The following is an 18,556-nucleotide window of genomic DNA, read 5'->3' as shown; positions in this document are numbered from 1 at the left end:
TGCAAGGACGAAGGCTCACGGAGCAGCTTTGGTGTGGGTAGTAGGCCAATGAAATAGTTTTTTATTGATTTGGGTATCGGCACAACTACTTGCTCCGCTCCTTATTTTCTTGACATCGTTTGTGATTGGAACCGCCTGCTGCAGTGGGAAGAAACGGTGCTAAAATCATCTCTCTTCTTTTAGGCATCACTTAGGCATAGGGCCTTAAGCGCTTGAGCGTCCGAACGCGCGCAGTGCGCCGGACGTCCGGTTGGTAGGATAGCGGTTTTGTATAGCCAGATAAAAAAAAAAAAACACACACACACACACTCCGGCCGCCCTTCCTCCGCCGTCCTCTCCAGTCAGACCGTCAGTTCGTCGGCTCCTCCTAAAACCTCCAAGCCACCAATATCTTCCCAGCACCGCCCTGCTCCCATCTCGTCCTTCCGCTCCTCTCAAAATTCAAGGTTTCTGATAATTCCCACGCCCAATTCCGCACCGGTGTCCAAAGCCCCACCGAATGGTCCACGACACCGCCTGAATCACATATGGGGAGGAAGAAATCGCGGCCGGTTCGAGCTGCGGGTGCTGCCTTTGCGGCGGCCGAGGCCGACCCCTACGCGCCGAGCCCTAGCGGCAGCACGAAGCGTGGGACCAAGGGCGATGCGAGGAGAGACGTCTGCGTGGAGGTGGATAGGAGCACGTGGGGTCACGCCGACGTTGACCACCGCGATATCGCCGAGGTGGTCCTCCGCGACGTGAGCGTCTCCGGCGACGGGGATGGGGAAGGTGCGTTGGAGGAGGCATTCGGGGCGTCGACGTTCTCGTTGCGTCTGCGGGTGCGCGACGCGCCGGAGGAGGGGTTCAGGATGGGCCAGTGGCCCGTTGTGCCGTCGGATTGCGTGCTCCTGGAGTATGTCGTCCATGAGAGTTGTGAAGGGAAGCACGCAGAATATGTGGTCTCAGGGTGTTTTGATGGTCCTGATGAAGGTGTATCGGGTCTTGCCCATTTGGTGAGCTTGAGATTCATCACGCTCCGGGTTCAATCTTTCAGAGCATTTCAGGATATGGGTAAGACGTGGGTTGAGTCATTTAGGGTTAGAGTGGAGGTGATGGAACAGGCTTTCAGCGCGTGCGAATCGCTGCTGGAGGTGCCTAGGCATCCATGGAGGAAGAGTTTGATGAATATGATGGCTTGGCTGCGTCCTGAGGTCACAACATCGGCTGCCATATATGGGTTGGATGACCTTGGTGTGCCAATGGATGATGGTGGTAATGCTGATTCGGCACCTAAGAGTGATTCACAGTTTGATCTTGCTGCTTTTTATGAGGCTGTTAAGCCTTCGATGTGAGTGTCTTACATCTCATTATTACTCAAACCTCATAATCATGTGCTTCAGCATGAATATGAAATGAAAGCACTTAAACTTATAAATAATTACTTGTTGCCATTATTATGATATACCATATGTGCTGTGTGATCAGAATCTACGATTTGAGTTATACAAAGCTTCGTTATGATTCTTAGGATGTATCATACTTTTTTTCTGGCCATTGTATGATACTTATCTTTTATTCCTGTTGTTAGTAATGCAGAACAGTTGGAAGAGGACCTTCCTGATTTAGTTCCTCAGCTCAGACCATATCAACTTCGTGCAACGCATTGGATGGTTCAACGTGAAAAGGGAAATACACCTCATCAAGAACATGCTAATTCTGCACCATATTGTGTTCCTATTGATTTTATTCACAAGAACTCCAGGATGTTCTATAATCCGTTCAAGTAAGTCTGAAGTGTGTAAACACTAATCAAATCTGGTTGATATGCTTGTAGCTTGTTTAGTTAAGTATGCTTGAGATTTCTTAAGTTCATTGCATATTGTTGACTATTTGAGCAACCTGTTTTCCATACACATAATGTTTCCGCCAATCTTGATTTCAATTTTTTTTGTTCCTGTGAATGCCTCAGATTTTCACATATCTATTACTAACTTACTATGCAGCGGAAATGTTTCATTGCAACCAGAGCCTTCTCCACCTTATGTCTCTGGGGGCATTTTGGCTGGTAAGTCGATAACATTTGTGTTCATCAATTCATTATTATACTGCTTTTATGATTTTTACCATTGTGGATAGTTACCGCTGACACTCCTTTTCTGTGCTCAATTGATACAGATGAAATGGGCTTGGGGAAAACTGTTGAGCTTTTAGCGTGCATTTTTGCTCATCGTAGACCAATTTCATTAGACTTCTCTGTCTCCCAGAACAAAACAGAAATGGATCAAATTAAGAGGCAGAAAGTAGAAAGGGTTGAGTGCATCTGTGGTGCTGCGAGTGAAAGTTCTGCATACACGGGTCTATGGGTCCAATGTGACATTTGTGATGCTTGGCAACATGCTGATTGTGTTGGTTACTCACCCAAGAAAGATATACTTTTTGATGATACCGCTGAAGATGTAGCATCAACAAACAAAAAAAGCGCCATGAAGTCTGCAATTAGAAGGAAAAAGAAACCCAGGTGTTCTATTGTTGAGACAGAAGACAAATACGTTTGTGCACTGTGCTTGGAGCTTACTGAAGCAACTCAAACTAATATACTCAGCCATGCTACATTGATAGTATGTCCTGCACCAATATTGGCACAATGGCACTCTGAGATTACCCGGTATGATTTCTTTTATCCAACTGTTAATTGAACAGTTTTGCGCATAATTTCTGAATATCAGGATCAATATTTTTCAAATTTTCCAAGCTACACTTTACTATATCGAGAGTTCGAGAGACATACTGTGTAACACTATGTTCTGCTTCTCCTAAATGTCCGTTTAGCCATTTAAGCACCATTCAAATGCTACATGGTGGCCAGCTGTGTCCATTTATTCCGTGTTTAAATGGCTGCATCTGTTTAGCGTTTAACGTTTACGTCAACACTGCCTGCTGTTGCTCTCAGTTTTGAAATCTCTGTCTTTTGCTTAGAATGTAAGGTTGTTATTTTGCTCTCATTGTTTCAGCCACGTAACACTCAATCTCTTCTTCACTGCTTCTACTTTGAGTATAGAAGTTCTGCAACTTTATGTTAAAAATCCTTATGATGGATCTTTGTTAAGGGTGCCCATGATGGGAAGCTTTTGAGAATAAGACGTGTCGACTCTAGTGCAGTCTATACCAAGAATGAAGCTTCAAGTGCCTTATCCAGTTTTATTCTTTTGAGTGTTTTGGCCTCTTTGGTATGGTATAGCTACAGGTATATGCATATAATGATAGTACTGACAGCTGTTTTTCTTTACTCTAGACACACAAGGCCAGGATCTCTGAAAGTTTGCATTTATGAAGGTGCAAGGAACTTGGATCCTGCTACCATCCAAAAAAATGAGATGACTGAGATAAGTACTGCTGATGTTGTCTTGACAACCTATGATGTCTTGAAAGAAGATCTATCACATGATTTTGACCGTCATGATGGTGATCGCCGTTTCTTGAGATTTCAAAAGAGGCAAGTAATGTTTAGTTTTCACAATGAAGGTTGACATGATAGGTTAGACTGATTCCAGTTTTCAAACCCTCCATAAACTATAGGAAACATACATTTCCTCAGAACCAGGAAGGGCATGTTTGGAAGCCTGGTATTTAGTCCAAAGCACCTGTAAATTACAGGCCTGTCAATTTTTCCGATGCAAGCAAGGATTAGCTGTTTGGATGGCTAGTGAGCACACTAAGCCAAAACCAGTGTAAAATAAAATTCACCTCCTCCAACCCGGAAAAGAAAACGAGATGTATCGGGCCGTCGCGCGGTCGTGCTCGCGCCTCCCGTCGCTGTCGCGTCCGCTCCCGCAGCCCCACCCTCCTCCCCCACACGCCACCGCTTCTTCCCCAGACACACGAGCTTTCCATCAGATGCTGGCCCTCCACTCTCCGTCACCCCTGAGCCCCGAGGACAGACCGACGGTGAGATCCCGCCCGCCGCTCCAGCCTGGTCGGACATGGCCTCTTCTCTGTCCTGAGCCCTCAACGCGACGCGATGCTGGGCAATCACGGAACCGACGACCCAGCCTAACGATGGCCATGGTTGTGGTCTGCCTCGCGCGCCTCGATGCCGTCGTGTCCCTGTCCTGTAGACCTCCCTGCGCGGTTGCGCCTCCGCCTGATATTGCTGACGGGAGGGAGTGAAGGAGCAGGGGGAGGCCGAAGCAGAAGAATCGGTGTCTCCGCTCGGCAAGCTCGCCTAGTTCTCCATCTTCAGATGCGATTGCTTCGTTTGTTTGGTTGGATGATTTTAGTCATGTGTTCCTGTGTGTGATGATTTTGTTGCGGTTGCAACTATTTGGCATAGAAATTGGTGGTTGCCAATGTTTGCCATTTGGTAGAACCTGTTGATTCTTTGTTCTGAATTTTTTTGGTCTGAAATTATTTCAGTTTTGCTCCAATTCAATGCTCTGTTTTTAAATTTCAGCTTTCCCAAACAACAGCTTTCCAAGGGAAAAATAATACCCTATATTTTAGGGGTTTTCTTGTGCACAAGAAAATACAGGTGTAATGTAATTACATGCGAAAAGAATTACATGACTTCCAAACAGGGCCGAAGTCATGGATTTTTTCCATGTTTGAGGCGAATGCAGGGGGTGGGGGTTTACAATGTTGCTGTTTGACAAGGAAAGCTAAATATAAACAATAACCCATATACATGCTGCTGTCTTGCAAAGATATCAATGAGCTGAAACTACTTCAAACTAGTGTTGTTTCCTAAATTTTAGGAAAAGGTAATTGCATGATTCTTCCTTATGTTTTGTCTGTATAAATAGCTATAATATTCTTGCTACCATGTGTACAATAAATTGTCCTAAAAAAGCATGTGTAAAATAAATTGCTTCAATTAAAACAAAATTAATGAGGGAGCTAAACCTACTACTGATGCCTAACATCCATTTTTTTCTCGGAAAAGTCAAATGCAAGCTGACATACCACACCAAATCAGAGATTTGTGCCACTGTACTTTTATCTTTATGCTTTCCTTGTTTGTTGTGTTGGGTTCATGGTTCACATATTTTGAATTATGATACCTATTCATTGATCTGACATTATGTGAGTACTAAAAATCTGGTGAAGCTGAAAGGATAACTGATTCGAGCTTATTCATCACTTAGAATCAGGGTACACTGATAATAGCTGAAATAGAAGTGCAGTAGCTTGTTCGGTCCAAGTACTTCATTGAGTGCTTACAGTAAGAATCCCATTGTTATCCAGACATGCCATTTATTAATAAGTTAAATTAACTTTGGTTGAATCTCTGCTGAACTGTCATTACGCTCTTTAGATATCCTGTCATTCCAACTGTCCTGACAAGGATCCACTGGTGGCGGCTTTGTTTGGATGAAGCTCAGATGGTAGAGTCAAGCAAGACTTCTGTGACTGAGATGGCATTGAGGCTAAATGCTCAACACCGTTGGTGTATCACAGGAACCCCAATACAACGCAGGCTTGATGATCTCTTCGGGCTTCTACGTTTTCTTAGGACAAACCCATTTGACACATATAGATGGTGGGTGGACATTATTAGAGACCCGTATGAGGTATGTTGCCTGCTACCTACTGAATCTGTCACATGCCAACTGTAATGTTTATCGTTTATAAACTGTGATCACTTGCCTAGGCTGACGGATCTCAAATACCATAATTTCATGGTGGTGACGATGGATCTAGTGAAGTGCATATAGCCTGGGTAGTGCAAGTCTTACAGTTGGCCCATTGGTTCTTAGTTCTTACCATCTAGGTCCATATAGTCTGAAAACATAGGCAAGCATGTCTTATAAAGGACAGAGAGCCTCATGATACAATGGAACTTTTTAGTGCCGGTTTGTTGTTTCTTATAGCAATACATGAAATCATGAATAATGTTGCCACAGCTCTGCATGTAACGCTTGTTGCTACTTGGCAGGATTTGTTTTGATAGCATTTGGTTTACTGAGATAATTGGTCTGAGTAATTATTCTCCTTTTGTCTCATTGAACTTGAACTGCAGAAGGGTAACAGAGTAGCAATGAATTATGCACACAATTTCTTGCAGGGAAATCATGTGGCGTTCCTCCAAAATTCATGTCTCAGGTGAACTGCAGCTGCTTCCGCAAGAAGAGTGTTTTTCATGGCTCATCTTTTCTTCCATTGAAGAATATTTCTATAAGAAGCAGCATGCAACCTGCATGGACCATGCACATCAAATTATTAGAAGTTTGAGAAATGACACCAATAGAAGAGAATCAATTTCAGGTACTTCATCCACCAGACGAACCATTTTATGTTTACACATTAATTCTTCAGGGTCAGGGTTTTCATGCTTTTCCATAGAAAATGAGCCCCCAAAAAAAGTTGGAATGGACATTTCTCAAAGTAGATAATATAGACGGAATTCCATTTTGAGTGGGATATGGATAATACCATTTTCAGAGGCATTTATGTGTAATAGCGAATTTGCAAGACTGCTAAATATTTCTGTAATGTTGCCTAAAAATTCCCTGGTCCCTTGAGCTTTCAGCACTAGGTTACCTCTTTTTATTAAACATGTTGTAATGGCCGGTTAGTTGCCACACTAATGTCCTTCATCCAAAAACCTGAAGGTTCTTTCTGTCTCGTGCTTGTAGATTCAAATGCTTTGCTAAATGTTTACCTCTCCAATGACGACATTGCCAAGCTTCTAGTCCCACTGCTGAAACTTCGGCAGGCATGTTGCCACCCACAAGTGGGGAGTTCTGGTCTCTGCTCCCTGCAGCATAACCCTTTGTCAATGGATGAAATTTTACAGGTGAATAGCTGATTATGTTTCAGTCCTGGTTGCGACCTATTTTCTGTAGTGCAATTTTTTTTTAATAATGCGCTCTTTTTAATAATGCGCTCAGTGTTGCCAATGATACTTTTGCATCCAGGTTCTTATCGGTAAAGCAAAAATTGAAGGAGAGGAAGAGCTGAGGAAAATTGTAGTTTCCCTGAATGGTCTTGCCGGATTAGCTGTTATTGAACAAAGGAACCAAGAAGCTATTTCTTTGTACAAAGAAGCACTGGCATTGGCTCATGAAAATGTCGACGATTTCCGTGTTGACCCTCTATTGAATCTTCATATCAACTACAATCTTGCAGAACTGCTTAGAATTAGTTCTGAATATTTACAAGAATGCCCATTAAAAAAGCCGGCTTCTGAAGTTGCAATCAGCCGAAAAAGAAAGGAAACTAACACTGTTGAGACAAATGTACTTTGTGTGAAACGAAATAAAATATGTAAAAACAGTGTTTCGAGTTTTACAGCTAATGGGTTAGAAACATCTGAAGAAGATAAAAACACTATTGGACAAGCATGCACAACTGGAGATGTGGGTGTGGAGAATGTCGCTGGATTCCACTCATCATCTGAATGTTTCGCTGATGACTGCTTGAGGAAGACTTGCAATGCAATCACAGAAAAATACCTGTCGGTTTTTACTTCAAGGCTGGTAGTAGCACAGAAGGATTTTAATGCATCATTCACAGAGGTAAGTTCACTACATTCTCTTATTTTTGAGCTGCACCAAGCTATCTTAATTTATTTATCTTTCTTTGTCTTCTGTTGTTATTGTATTCTTAATCCCTGGTAAGTTTTATGTGATCCAAGCCTTTCACTTTTCTCCTCATACTTAGCGTCTGCCTACCTTTAGGTCTTGAATATGACTAAAGAGCTACAGAGTGGGCATATGAATTGGTGGCTGCATGCTTTGGACTGCATTGAACAGAACAACATTTCTGCTGACGAACTCATCAAGAAGATTGATAATTCTTCTAGTAAGAGCACCACTGGTTTGGGTTCAAGGGGAATATCTTCCAGGTCTGCAGCAAACTTGTTTTAATATTCTCCATGGTACCTATGTCGATTAATTTTTTCAAGAACTCATATCACTAAATATATGTTCGAAAAATATTTATTTTCTATAGTTGATGGTTAACTTCTTTCACAGGATTAAAAGTATCGCTGGATTAAAATATGCAATTCAAGCTGACATTGATTCTCTACAAAGTTCGAGGCAACATCTTATGGATAGACTTCTGGAAGTTGACAAAACAATGGATAACCCAAGGGATGAGGACATTGAGGGCCAGCGATATTGTCCAAAGTGCTATGATGGCACTGGTTCTCTATGTATCCAGTGTGAGCTAGACGAACTCTTTCAGGTTAATATGCACCAGTGCTTGTTGATGTTTTTGTGCTTCTATGAAATCCATCGTGTATTGATTTAATCTCTTCGTTTCTTTTAGAGGTATGAAGCACGTCTGTTTCTTGTTAAGAAATCAAACAATGATTCTGTCATTGATTCAGTAGAAGAAGCACAGGATCTACAGAGGCGAAATTATGAGCTCAATCACTTCTTCCGTAATAGAAAATCCAACGAGGGATCTGAACCTGGCTATGACAATAACAATCCTAGGTCAGCTCGAGAAAACATACAGGTGTGTTACATACTTCCATTCCTAGTTGTCACTTCCTCTTTTTTTCTCTTCTATCCACACCTTTTTCAAGGATAACATTACAACCCCAACTCTCTGGAAAATAATGTTTCACCTTCTATTTGTCTTTTACCATGCGTCTTCTAAGATCTGTATTGATCAGTCCATCTGCCTTTGCATTCTGTGAAAGGTGTTGCAAGGACCATCATCACTTAAAAGTTTCTTCTGAGCTACTCTGACCTGGCATTCAAAGCGATCGATACTGACTATTATTCCATTTATGTGTTATCTATCTGTTATATTTTTTTTAATACTGCCAATGTTTACAGGTCTACAGGCATCCTTCTCGAACCGAGACTGCATTAAGGGTTATCCGGAATCACTCAAAGACAGTATTGGGAAAGCAATATTCCGCAATTGCTAAAAAACATTTACTTCTTTTTGAGGTAGAAAATGTTTCTTTCTCTTTTGACATAACCAAGCTCGTTGCTAACCATGACATGATAATTTAGGCTATGCGCAAGGAGTTTCCTCAAGCAAGGTTTCTGTCAATTGCTCAAACCCAATTATTGCGTGCTCATGACGAGATGAAGATGTCCATCTCAAGACTTCAGCTCAAAGAGAAAGACGATGAACCTAGCGCTGCTAATATTGTAACTAGAGAGGAACTCATACCATATAATGTCCAGTTTACAAGTGAAAAATTCATGTCACTCTCATCTTTAGCCCGTGTAAGAGGTCAACTCCGGTACTTAAAGGTGTGTGATAACTTCAAGTAAACTTCTTCCATAGAACTTCACATTTTAGTGTACAATTTACATAACTTGTTTGTTCCCAAAGATTGCACTATAATACTATCATCATATGGGTCACTCATTATTTGTTTGGGTTAATATCATCTTAGTATAATACCTCTGCTACGGAGTCCTGTTCTTGCATGGCTCCTTTTTTTTTAATGTGGATCACATCTGTGCTTTTAGGGATTGGCAGTATGTAACAAGAAAACACATAACCAGCATGGCGAATCATTGGCTAAAGCAGGCGATGCCGTTGATACAGTTGCTTCATGTTCAGTCACAGGGCAAACTATCTCTGATTTTCGTAATGAACCATGCCCAATATGCCAGGAGAAGGTTTTTGACCAGAAAATGGTTTTCCAGTGTGGTCATTTTGTATGCTGCAAGTGTGAGTATCCATGCAAATTTTGTGTTCAAAATTTGTTCAAAGCTACACCAATTGAAGAAAAGCAGGTACTCCTAGATAAGATAGATACTACTGTTGACTGGTTCAAACTACTCCTTCCGTTCCAAATTATAGTTCACTTTAGTTTTGTCCTAGATTCAAATTTCTCTAACTTTGACCAAGATTTTAGAAAAAAATATTAACATCTACAAATTCAAATAAATGTAACACCAGGACATAGTTCATGGAGAATTTAATGAAACTAAGTTGATATTGTAGATGTTGATGTGTCTTTCTGTAAACTTGGTCAAAGTTAGAGACTTTTGACTTAGGACAAAGCTAAAGTGAGCTATAATTTAGAAGGGATGGAGTATAACATATCTGTCTGTTTGTTGTGCGGTAGAATTTACTTTAGCATTCTTACCCTTCTGCTAAGTTCAATGCTGATGTAACTTCAGGACATACAATTGGATAATCATGCCACTTGTCTGTTCAATTACTCATATGATGTATAGTGAATTCCTGACCTTGACTAAATTATCTTCTTACTGCTCTCAGGTTGTCTTTACATGACAGAACAAACTGCAGCTCAATTCGGAAAGCGTAAAAAATTGGATTATGTGCCCCACATGCCGTCAGCGAACAGATATTGAGAATGTTGCTTTTGTAGTTGAGAAAACTTGGGACAAACCTGAAAAGAGCACTGAAGATTTGGCTGAAAGCACTATTTCTGTCCAAGGTTCATATGGAACAAAGGTTTCATGCAACCTCCTTACTTTGTTGGTGTTCTATCTGTTCTGCATTTGAACCCTGTGGTTACTGCTTATTTTGGCTTGCAACTTGCATAACTACATTTGAAAGTAGGACCTTTGTGTCAATGTGTCCATGCACATACTTAATCATGTAACCCCATAAGATGGAAGGACTATGTTCTAAAAATTCCTCAAAATATTATTAGTATTCAACTATCTATAAGACTATAATGCAATTGCTGCTAACTGTTTGCAAAGGAAAGAAAAAAAGGATAGGACACTACTTAAGCAGGTACCACAACTTCTGGTTTGTTTGGTTATTGTATGTTGAAGTTAATAATGTAAACCAGTAAGATGAAATGACTATTCTCAAGAGTCCTGAAAATGACCGTAAGATGGAATGACTATATTCTCAAGAGTCCTAAAAATGTTATAATGCAAGCTCCTCTACTGGTTTGTCTGGTTATTGTATGTTAAGTTCAGTGTAATGATCCCACTTTTTTTTCTCTCTTTTCCTGATGAAGATTGAAGCTGTCACAAGAAGAATCTTGAGAATCACTTCAACTGATGGAACAGCTAAAGTTCTTGTTTTCTCAAGTTGGAATGATGTGCTGGATGTACTAGAGCACTCCCTCGCTGCTAACAACATTTCATATGTTCGGATGAAAGGAGGAAGGTGTGATCAAATATATAGAATCGTGTTCTTTCAGTTTTATTGATTGGCCAAACTGTTCCTTTCTGATCTTTCAGCTAGATGGTTATCACTGAGGAAGTACTATATATGCTCCATTGTTCTGACTTCTGAGCAATGAAATGACTTTGTGAAAGTTTTGCTTCCTTTTCAGAAAATCACAGGCAGCCCTCTCCCAATTCAAGGGTCTGGTGAGCAATGTAAATGTAGATAAAGTGAAAAGGACAGCCTCCAAAATGCAGCCTGTTCAAGTACTTCTGATGCTTATACAGCATGGAGCAAATGGTCTTAATCTACTAGAAGCACAACATGTTATTCTAGTGGAGCCATTACTAAACCCTGCTGCTGAGGCACAAGCTATCAGCAGGATCCATAGAGTTGGGCAAGACAAAAGCACATTTGTTCACCGTTTTATAGTAAGCGCTACATCCTATTCTCCTTTTTTCTTCTCTTTAATATATTCTTGGAAACGGGTTTTGATGTATTATTTATTTTCAGGTGAAGAAAACAATAGAAGAGAGCATCTACAAATTGAATAGGAGCAGAGCTGTCTGCTCTACTATAAACCGTAAATCCAAAAACTTCAAAGATGAGCCTGTTTTGACGTTGAAGGATGTGGAGTCACTATTCCCGATGACAGGACCTGATGAACCCCTAGAACAGAGAGATCAAGATTATGGCGATAGCTTGAGGAGTTTGCCTCCATCTGTTGCAGCTGGGTTAGCTGCTGAAAGAAGGCGAATAATGGAGCAACATGACAACCAGCAATAAGTTAAGAGATGACTTATGTTCTCCAGTGAAGGTTTATCAAAGAGCCTCGATCCATCGTCGTGGCAGTTGTGTTAATTTTACTGGATCACTAATTTTCCTTCCCAGTACTAAAAATAGTTGGAGAAGGATGTTCTTCGGCTATGAAGGCACCCTCGTCTTTAGAATCTGACTTCTAAAATGTTCTAGGGCACCCAATATGGTGCCATTTACGTTGTAACTTTAGGATTTTTTTTTGTATATACCTGTTATCTTTTTAGATTCGTACATAAACTCCATTTTTTATTTATGTAGAAGAGCATGCAAGAACTCCATCACAGTTTTTCTGGTTGCTGTTCAGAAGCATGCTTGTACGGCCCATCTTATTCTCCTGTAATTTTGATGCAGTAGTTCTGCCACTGCCACGTCAACTTATGCCATTTATACGCGTTCATCAAGATGCCACGTCTCGGCTTCTAATTGAAAGCTCAATTTTTAGACGATAGGTGGTGGCAGAGCCAGTAGTCATCAACTCATCAGGTTATGGGATAAAATTAAGTTGTCATCTGCAGTCTGCAGATGTGCTAGACTGCTTGGATGTCCAGTCGGTAGATGCAGCAAGGCTTTACGGACACGGGACACGCATGTTTGAAGGTTGTATTTCCTCCTATGATTTTGGGCGTTGGCTGTTGGTTTCTGCATCCGGGCTCGGGCTATGCCCACTTGTGAGTTGTGACTGCGGCCGGCATGGCAATCGGCAACACTGTCTTTGACCTCGTCTCTTCAGCTATCCTATCCATGTCTTTCTTCTGAATTTCTGATCTAGCTTGTCCTCGAAATAGTGTACTCTAAACTTACGTGGAAGACAGAGACATGTGCAATGTCTCCCCCACCCCACATATGAAAAAGATACAAAACTTGTGGTGGCTAATTCCTAGTTTAATTTCCGTGGGTCGCCCTGTTCCCGTCATGCATGTGTCAGGGCAAAAGACCAGTCAGCCTAGATGCACAAGTTTTCATAAGAAAATTGCCTGCGAGTAAAGATGCTCTCCCCCTCGCTGGGACCATTCGTTGCATTGCATGGCGCCCAATTTGCACTCTACTTGTACACCAGTTGGGCTTTCATTTGCCATTTTGCTCCGGCTTGCACAGCATGACAAGCAGCGTTTTAAATCTCCGGTTATGGTGACATTCAACAGAGGTGCTCTTCAACGGGTAATAGCGAAGCTAAATGAGACTGCAGGCTACAGCCTCTAAATTGTACATTAACGCAAATAACTACTCCCTCCATCCCTAAATAAATATCGTTTTCGCTTTCCGAGAAACAACTTTGACTAAATATATATAAAAAAATATTAATATTTATAGTACAAAATTAATATCATTAGATGGATATTTTTTTTCTATTTTTATAATAAATTTATTTGGAGATACAAATGTTGCACGCATTTTCTACAAGTTCAGTCAAATTTACGGCACAGAAACCAAAAATCATAGTTATTTAGGGACGGAGGGAGTACATCTTACCTCAAATCACTAGATATAGCACCTCGATGATCGACAAGTGATTTGTACCATTGTCAAGTACACACAACTACTACTGTATGCACCATTGATTCACTAAACAGAATAAATTGATCGATTATATATATACTCCTAGTAGGATGAAAATGGATCGGATACGGTCATACGGACGGATATCACTAATATTACATTTGTTTTCATATTTCTGTTCAGATTCGGATTCGAATACGAATAGTATTAGCTATGTCGGATAGGATACGATTGGGTATCGACATCATAAGTATACAATTTGAGTATTCAGATACGGATACGGTATCGGATGTTGAATATCCGGACTCGGATACGGACAGATTTGAACTTCTCTAAACGGATTCGGTCTCGAATACGGTCGGAAAATATCCGTATCATTTTCATCCCTAACTCCTAGTCACAACTCACAAATAAATGATATTTTCATTATCTATAGAATATTAACTTTGACCACTATTTTGTTATTTTACATTAATTGTACCATTATAACAGAAGTTTATGCCTTTTTTTTTTCCTGGTCAAGGTATTCACCGAGCAGTGACTCACTGTGAGGTCTGAGTCATGGATGACCTCACGGTGGCGCGTCACGGCAATGACGATCAGCTCCCGCCTCCCGCCCCCAGCTTCGTTCGGTCGTTCCCTCGTCGCCTTGCGCTCGGCTCAGTGGGGCACACCCATCCGACCGGGCCACCGGGGCCTGGGGGGACCCACATGTGCCTGCATGTTCTTCCACGCCACTTCCTCTTTCGCCATCCCGCGCCCTCCTCTCCTTTTTCCCCCCAACTTCCCACCGCGGCCACCGGCCACCAATAAAAACAAGCCGCAGCACAGCTAGCTGCTCCCGACGACCCGGCCTATCGCTCCAGCTACGGCCGGGCAGGTGGACATGCATGCACTTGCACCGCTGGTTTGGTAGCTAGCTAGCAAGCGAGCATGGCGTCTTCCGCTGGCGGCGGCGCCGGCAGCGGCCGGCGTTCACCGCCTGCTACGGCGGCGCCACGGGTGGTGATGGACAACCTGATCGAGGTGCACGAGGGCGCGACGAAGCTCCAGACCATGCTGGAGGAGTCACCCACGCCTTCGATCGAGGCCGCGGCGGGGACCACCAGTGAGTTCAGACTGACGCTTGACGGGATGATGAGCAGCCTGTCGAGCGCCATGTCGGCTCTGGATACCACCGGAGCCGGCGCCGGCGGCAGCCAGCAGGAACAGGGTCGGAGGAGGAGGAGAGGCGGCGCGGCGGCCGTGTCCGGGCCGCAGCGCCGGAGCAGCACCAGGAGAAGGTGAAAATAAAGGCTAATCAAAACCCTTTATTTTTAACTGTGCACCTAGCTTGCTCGCTGTTGCTGTTTCCTTATGCTGTTGTATAATTCTAGCTAGTTGTAATTTGAAGGATACCCTAGCTAGTTGTATAATTCTAGTAGTGGGGCTTAACTTTATGTTTCAATGATAGGGAGAAACTCAATAAAACTTGCTTTCTTTCCAACAAGACTGATTTCACTTGTGAAATAAATTTGAAAGGTCAAAAGGTTAATCTAGGTTCAGTGCTTCTAGCTTACGATCGAAGTCCGGCCCGACTTAAGGATAGGTAAGTGAAAGTATTTTTTTCCCTGTCACTGCTGTATGTTTTTCATGTAGTGCGACTGTGTGAGTCATGACACTCTTGAATGCATGTTATGCATGCACATCTATAGTTCACATGAATTAGTGTTCCAATTAAAACTTGGTGTATGATGGTTGTCGATCTTTCTTTTTGTATATATGTGTGTGCTAACCATATGTCGGGATGTATATGGCAGATCGCACAGCCCCTTCGTCAACACGGTCACTGCCAGTACGCTCGACGATGGCAAGTACTCATGGCGAAAATACGGGCAAAAACGTATCCAAGAGTCCCCTAGTCCGAGGTATGTACGTGTTGGCCTCTAATAAACTTACTGAACGCTGGCACCATGTATCATGCATACGTATACATGTCGTATAGATATAGTGTCATAGTGATGACTGAATCATTGAATCTTTTTCCCCCTATACCTTAATGAAGAGAAACTAAAGCAATGCATACCAAGCACTCGCAACTGGTTATATATCCAGTTAATCATAAAGCATTATATATGTTGCTTTATTTGGACCATAGCCTCATGTACATTATTCATCGATAAGTATAATATGGTATTACATATGCATATGGTGTTTCTATATGTAGCAGTGGCACTAGTTGATCGCATCACCCTTTTTAAAAAGAAAATAAAAAACTAAAGAACCACTCTACCATATAGAATGAATGAAGAGCCTTAGACCAGTTCTCTCTGCATCTGCATGACTGATGACTGCATGCATGTACATATTGTGCACAGGAGCTACTACAGGTGCACGCACAGGCTAGACCAAGGGTGCAGGGCGACAAGGCAGGTCCAGGCCTCCGATGCCAACCCGTCGGAGTTCATCATCAGCTACTTCGGCCACCACACCTGCCAGGACCCCTCCACCATCCCGCTCGTCATCCCGGACACGGCTCCGCCGCCGGACTGCGCGAACCTCATCAGCTTCGGAGGATCCACCGTCGGCGGCGCATCCACGATGTTCTTATCTCGCTTCGGCTACAGCTCCTCTCTGCCGACGCAGGCGCAGGACTACCGCTGCGGCAGCGAGGAGGCGCTCAGCAGCAGCTCGCCGGCCACGCAGCTCGCCGCCGTGGTGGTGGGATCAGCGGGGACCATGACCTCGTCGGCCACCGTGGGGTCCGCACCGGCGGAGTGCTGGCCGGGAGGGACCAGCGACATGGCGTGTGGCCCTGGCGGCAGCTTCCCGTCGTCTCCTAGCAGCCTCGGATTCATGACCGGCTCGCCGTTTGGTTCCTTTGGCAACGCCGGGGATGACGACCTGTTTGGCTTCGATCCCTGACAAAGGCTGATGCATGCATGCATACATACATGCATATCCAGCCAATGCCACGTTTGCAGTTTGCATGCATGCATGCACTACTACTTGCACAAGTAGTACTAGTAGTAGCCATGCATGACTATAGTTTGAGTAGCCACATGGATGATGTATAATGGTTAATACAATAAGGCAAGATCTCTAGTTCATCATGAACAGGGTTTTGCATATGTATATTTGCTGCCCACGTATATACGTACGCTAAGGATATGAATTGTATTGTAAGGCCTTATTTTGTGCATTTGTACATATACATATATGCATGACTAAATACAACGAATATGTTGTCTCGTAGAAAGTATATATAGAAGTGAATTGAGCTCAATTGATCTTTAAGTTCATTTGTGGTGGAACTTATTATCTATCCGGATTCTAAATCCTCAACTTGACATGGGTACATATATTTTTTAGCTTCATGTTTTACTAAGTATGTTTTTCAGAGTGCAAACATCCATCCAAAGAATTAGCTAGGGTGAAGTGTAGGTAGGTTTTTTTATGGTGGAATCTACCCACTTGGGTTCACAAAGGAATGGCAATGGCAAGGGTACATTCATTTTCTTGAATTTATTCAAGGAATAAATGACGTTGCACGCGACGTGATTGTTGGAGATAAAGGGTCCATGGTAATTCCGTCATTCTTAGGTATGCATTTGTAGAGGTGATTGTGCATTAGTGTAAGTATGTGAGTGTCTGCTTCATGTTTGTTTAGGGGAAAAACAAGTACAAAAAAAAAATGCCAATTAGCTTCATGTTTGCTCAGCAACAGTCTATGCAGCAAATATATTCATGGTCAGTACAAAGCATTGACGAAATGAGAATAGCTTAGTTGGTTAAAGAACTGAGGTCGATGTCATATGCGATGCGTGAATCGAATCCTAAATGGAATCTGTAGAATTATGCCAATGGCGGCGAAATCTTGCCAGGATTCATAATGCACTTTAGTTTGCTGCAAGCAGTGAACACTATGATCGATATATATAGTGGGATCAGTACACGGGTTTGCCAACCCGGCCGGCCGTTTTTGTGGCCTGCTAACTCTCTTTAACGCTTTTGAAGCCAATTATCATATTGTATATGGTTTTGTGTAGATCATTCCTGTCACTAGTCGGGTAACCACTAGGTTCTTTCTGCATCGGTGCTTAGTTGGACCGATGGAGATACACGTAGGCCCCTCGTGACAACACAGTTAGAAAAGCTATATTAATTAGCCGGGGTTACTGTCAACCCAACTTCAATATTGCTCACTCTCGTCCACTTTCAAGTCCTGCACTCCGAAGACTTTGACTAGCTAAGCTAGCACATTGTATATATAGTGCATATGCAATTGTTTTAGGGGATCGGAAGGACATAGAGATTAAAATGGATAGTTCAACCACTCGACACATGCATGCATTGAGCCCAAAAAAAAACTCTCTTAAAAGAGAACCCAATTTTTTGGTCTAGATCGAGCAACCACCAGTCCACCACTAGAGATTAGAGAGAAAGGAACCTAACTGAAATAATCTATCACTGTACTGAAAAAGGTGCAAATAAAGTTCTATGCTACACCACCAACAATATGTCTAGCACAACACAAAAGGCTGCATGGAAGCAAGCTAAAAAAAAATACAATTAATGCGCAAGGCATAAATTCTTTCTGAACGTGCTCAACCACTATGTATCAAGGTAGAGTATACATATACTAAGCTAGAGGATGCAATAAGAATATAATAGTTGATTTGTCTGCACGATTAGCAGACCACTGATTAGGAAATATGCAGGCCCACAACTGCAGAAAACTAAGCCTAGAGGCTCTGATGCTAGCCAATGGTTACTGGTTACAACTTACAAGTTACAATAGTAGGCATGAGGTCGCCACTATTGTCTATATCTGGATTTCTGCCACACTGATATATATATAACTCGATGATTTGTTGATCAGTTCAACGACGAGTGAAGGTAGCACGTGCGTGGATGGACCCTACGACAGATTAGTTGAGCTATATAGATCTCACTAATCTATGCAGATCTCAAACGATTAAATATAAACTTCATTCCTCTCTAGGAGAGATAGATAAGCATGAGATCTAGAAAACCAAAGAAAACTTCATGGCAAAGTCGCGAGGTCTGAAGACTGAAGTTCCGAAGTCAGTTTGCATCCAATATATTTCCTGTCACATGGACTTTACAGGCCGTGTATGTAAAAGCACAGTGCTTCTTTTCGTTTGGCGTATTCTGCTTGTTAAGTGAAAGTTTTTCGCTTGGCGTATTC

The 18,556-nt window shown here is 42.4% G+C and overlaps 2 protein-coding genes across 2 annotated transcripts; both read left to right on the top strand.

Moving 5' to 3' along the window:
• The first annotated feature begins 307 nt into the window (after positions 1–307).
• LOC136550585 (uncharacterized) lies at positions 308–12,338 on the top strand. The gene is given in 21 exon segments (XM_066542199.1): positions 308–1,327; positions 1,568–1,762; positions 1,983–2,044; positions 2,155–2,644; positions 3,272–3,472; positions 5,291–5,546; positions 5,996–6,037; positions 6,039–6,240; positions 6,612–6,772; positions 6,894–7,493; positions 7,656–7,822; positions 7,953–8,166; positions 8,251–8,442; positions 8,769–8,885; positions 8,952–9,197; positions 9,420–9,624; positions 10,180–10,232; positions 10,234–10,377; positions 10,898–11,049; positions 11,219–11,480; positions 11,563–12,338. Coding segments are annotated over 21 exon segments (5,034 nt in total). The 5' UTR covers positions 308–527; the 3' UTR covers positions 11,836–12,338.
• A 1,784-nt stretch (positions 12,339–14,122) lies between these two features.
• Positions 14,123–16,606, top strand: LOC136552928 (transcription factor WRKY45-2-like). The gene is made up of 3 exons (XM_066544502.1): positions 14,123–14,648; positions 15,165–15,272; positions 15,723–16,606. The coding sequence occupies exons 1-3, from the start codon at positions 14,299–14,301 to the stop codon at positions 16,267–16,269; spliced, it is 1,005 nt and encodes a 334-aa protein (XP_066400599.1). The 5' UTR covers positions 14,123–14,298; the 3' UTR covers positions 16,270–16,606.
• The last annotated feature ends 1,950 nt before the right edge of the window (positions 16,607–18,556 follow it).

This window comes from Miscanthus floridulus, chromosome 4, assembly GCF_019320115.1.
Source record: "Miscanthus floridulus cultivar M001 chromosome 4, ASM1932011v1, whole genome shotgun sequence".
Taxonomy (NCBI): Eukaryota; Viridiplantae; Streptophyta; class Magnoliopsida; order Poales; family Poaceae; genus Miscanthus; species Miscanthus floridulus.
Note: the sequence above shows the minus strand (reverse complement) of the source record. Positions and strands in the feature narration are given on the sequence as shown.

Coding starts and splice junctions, on each gene's coding strand:
- LOC136552928 (XM_066544502.1), top strand. CDS start 14,299: ATGGCGTCTTCCGCTGGCGGCGGCGCCGGCAGCGGCCGGCGTTCACCG. Junction 14,649..15,164: donor CGGAGCAGCACCAGGAGAAG/GTGAAAATAAAG, acceptor TGTATATGGCAG/ATCGCACAGCCCCTTCGTCA. Junction 15,273..15,722: donor CAAGAGTCCCCTAGTCCGAG/GTATGTACGTGT, acceptor TATTGTGCACAG/GAGCTACTACAGGTGCACGC.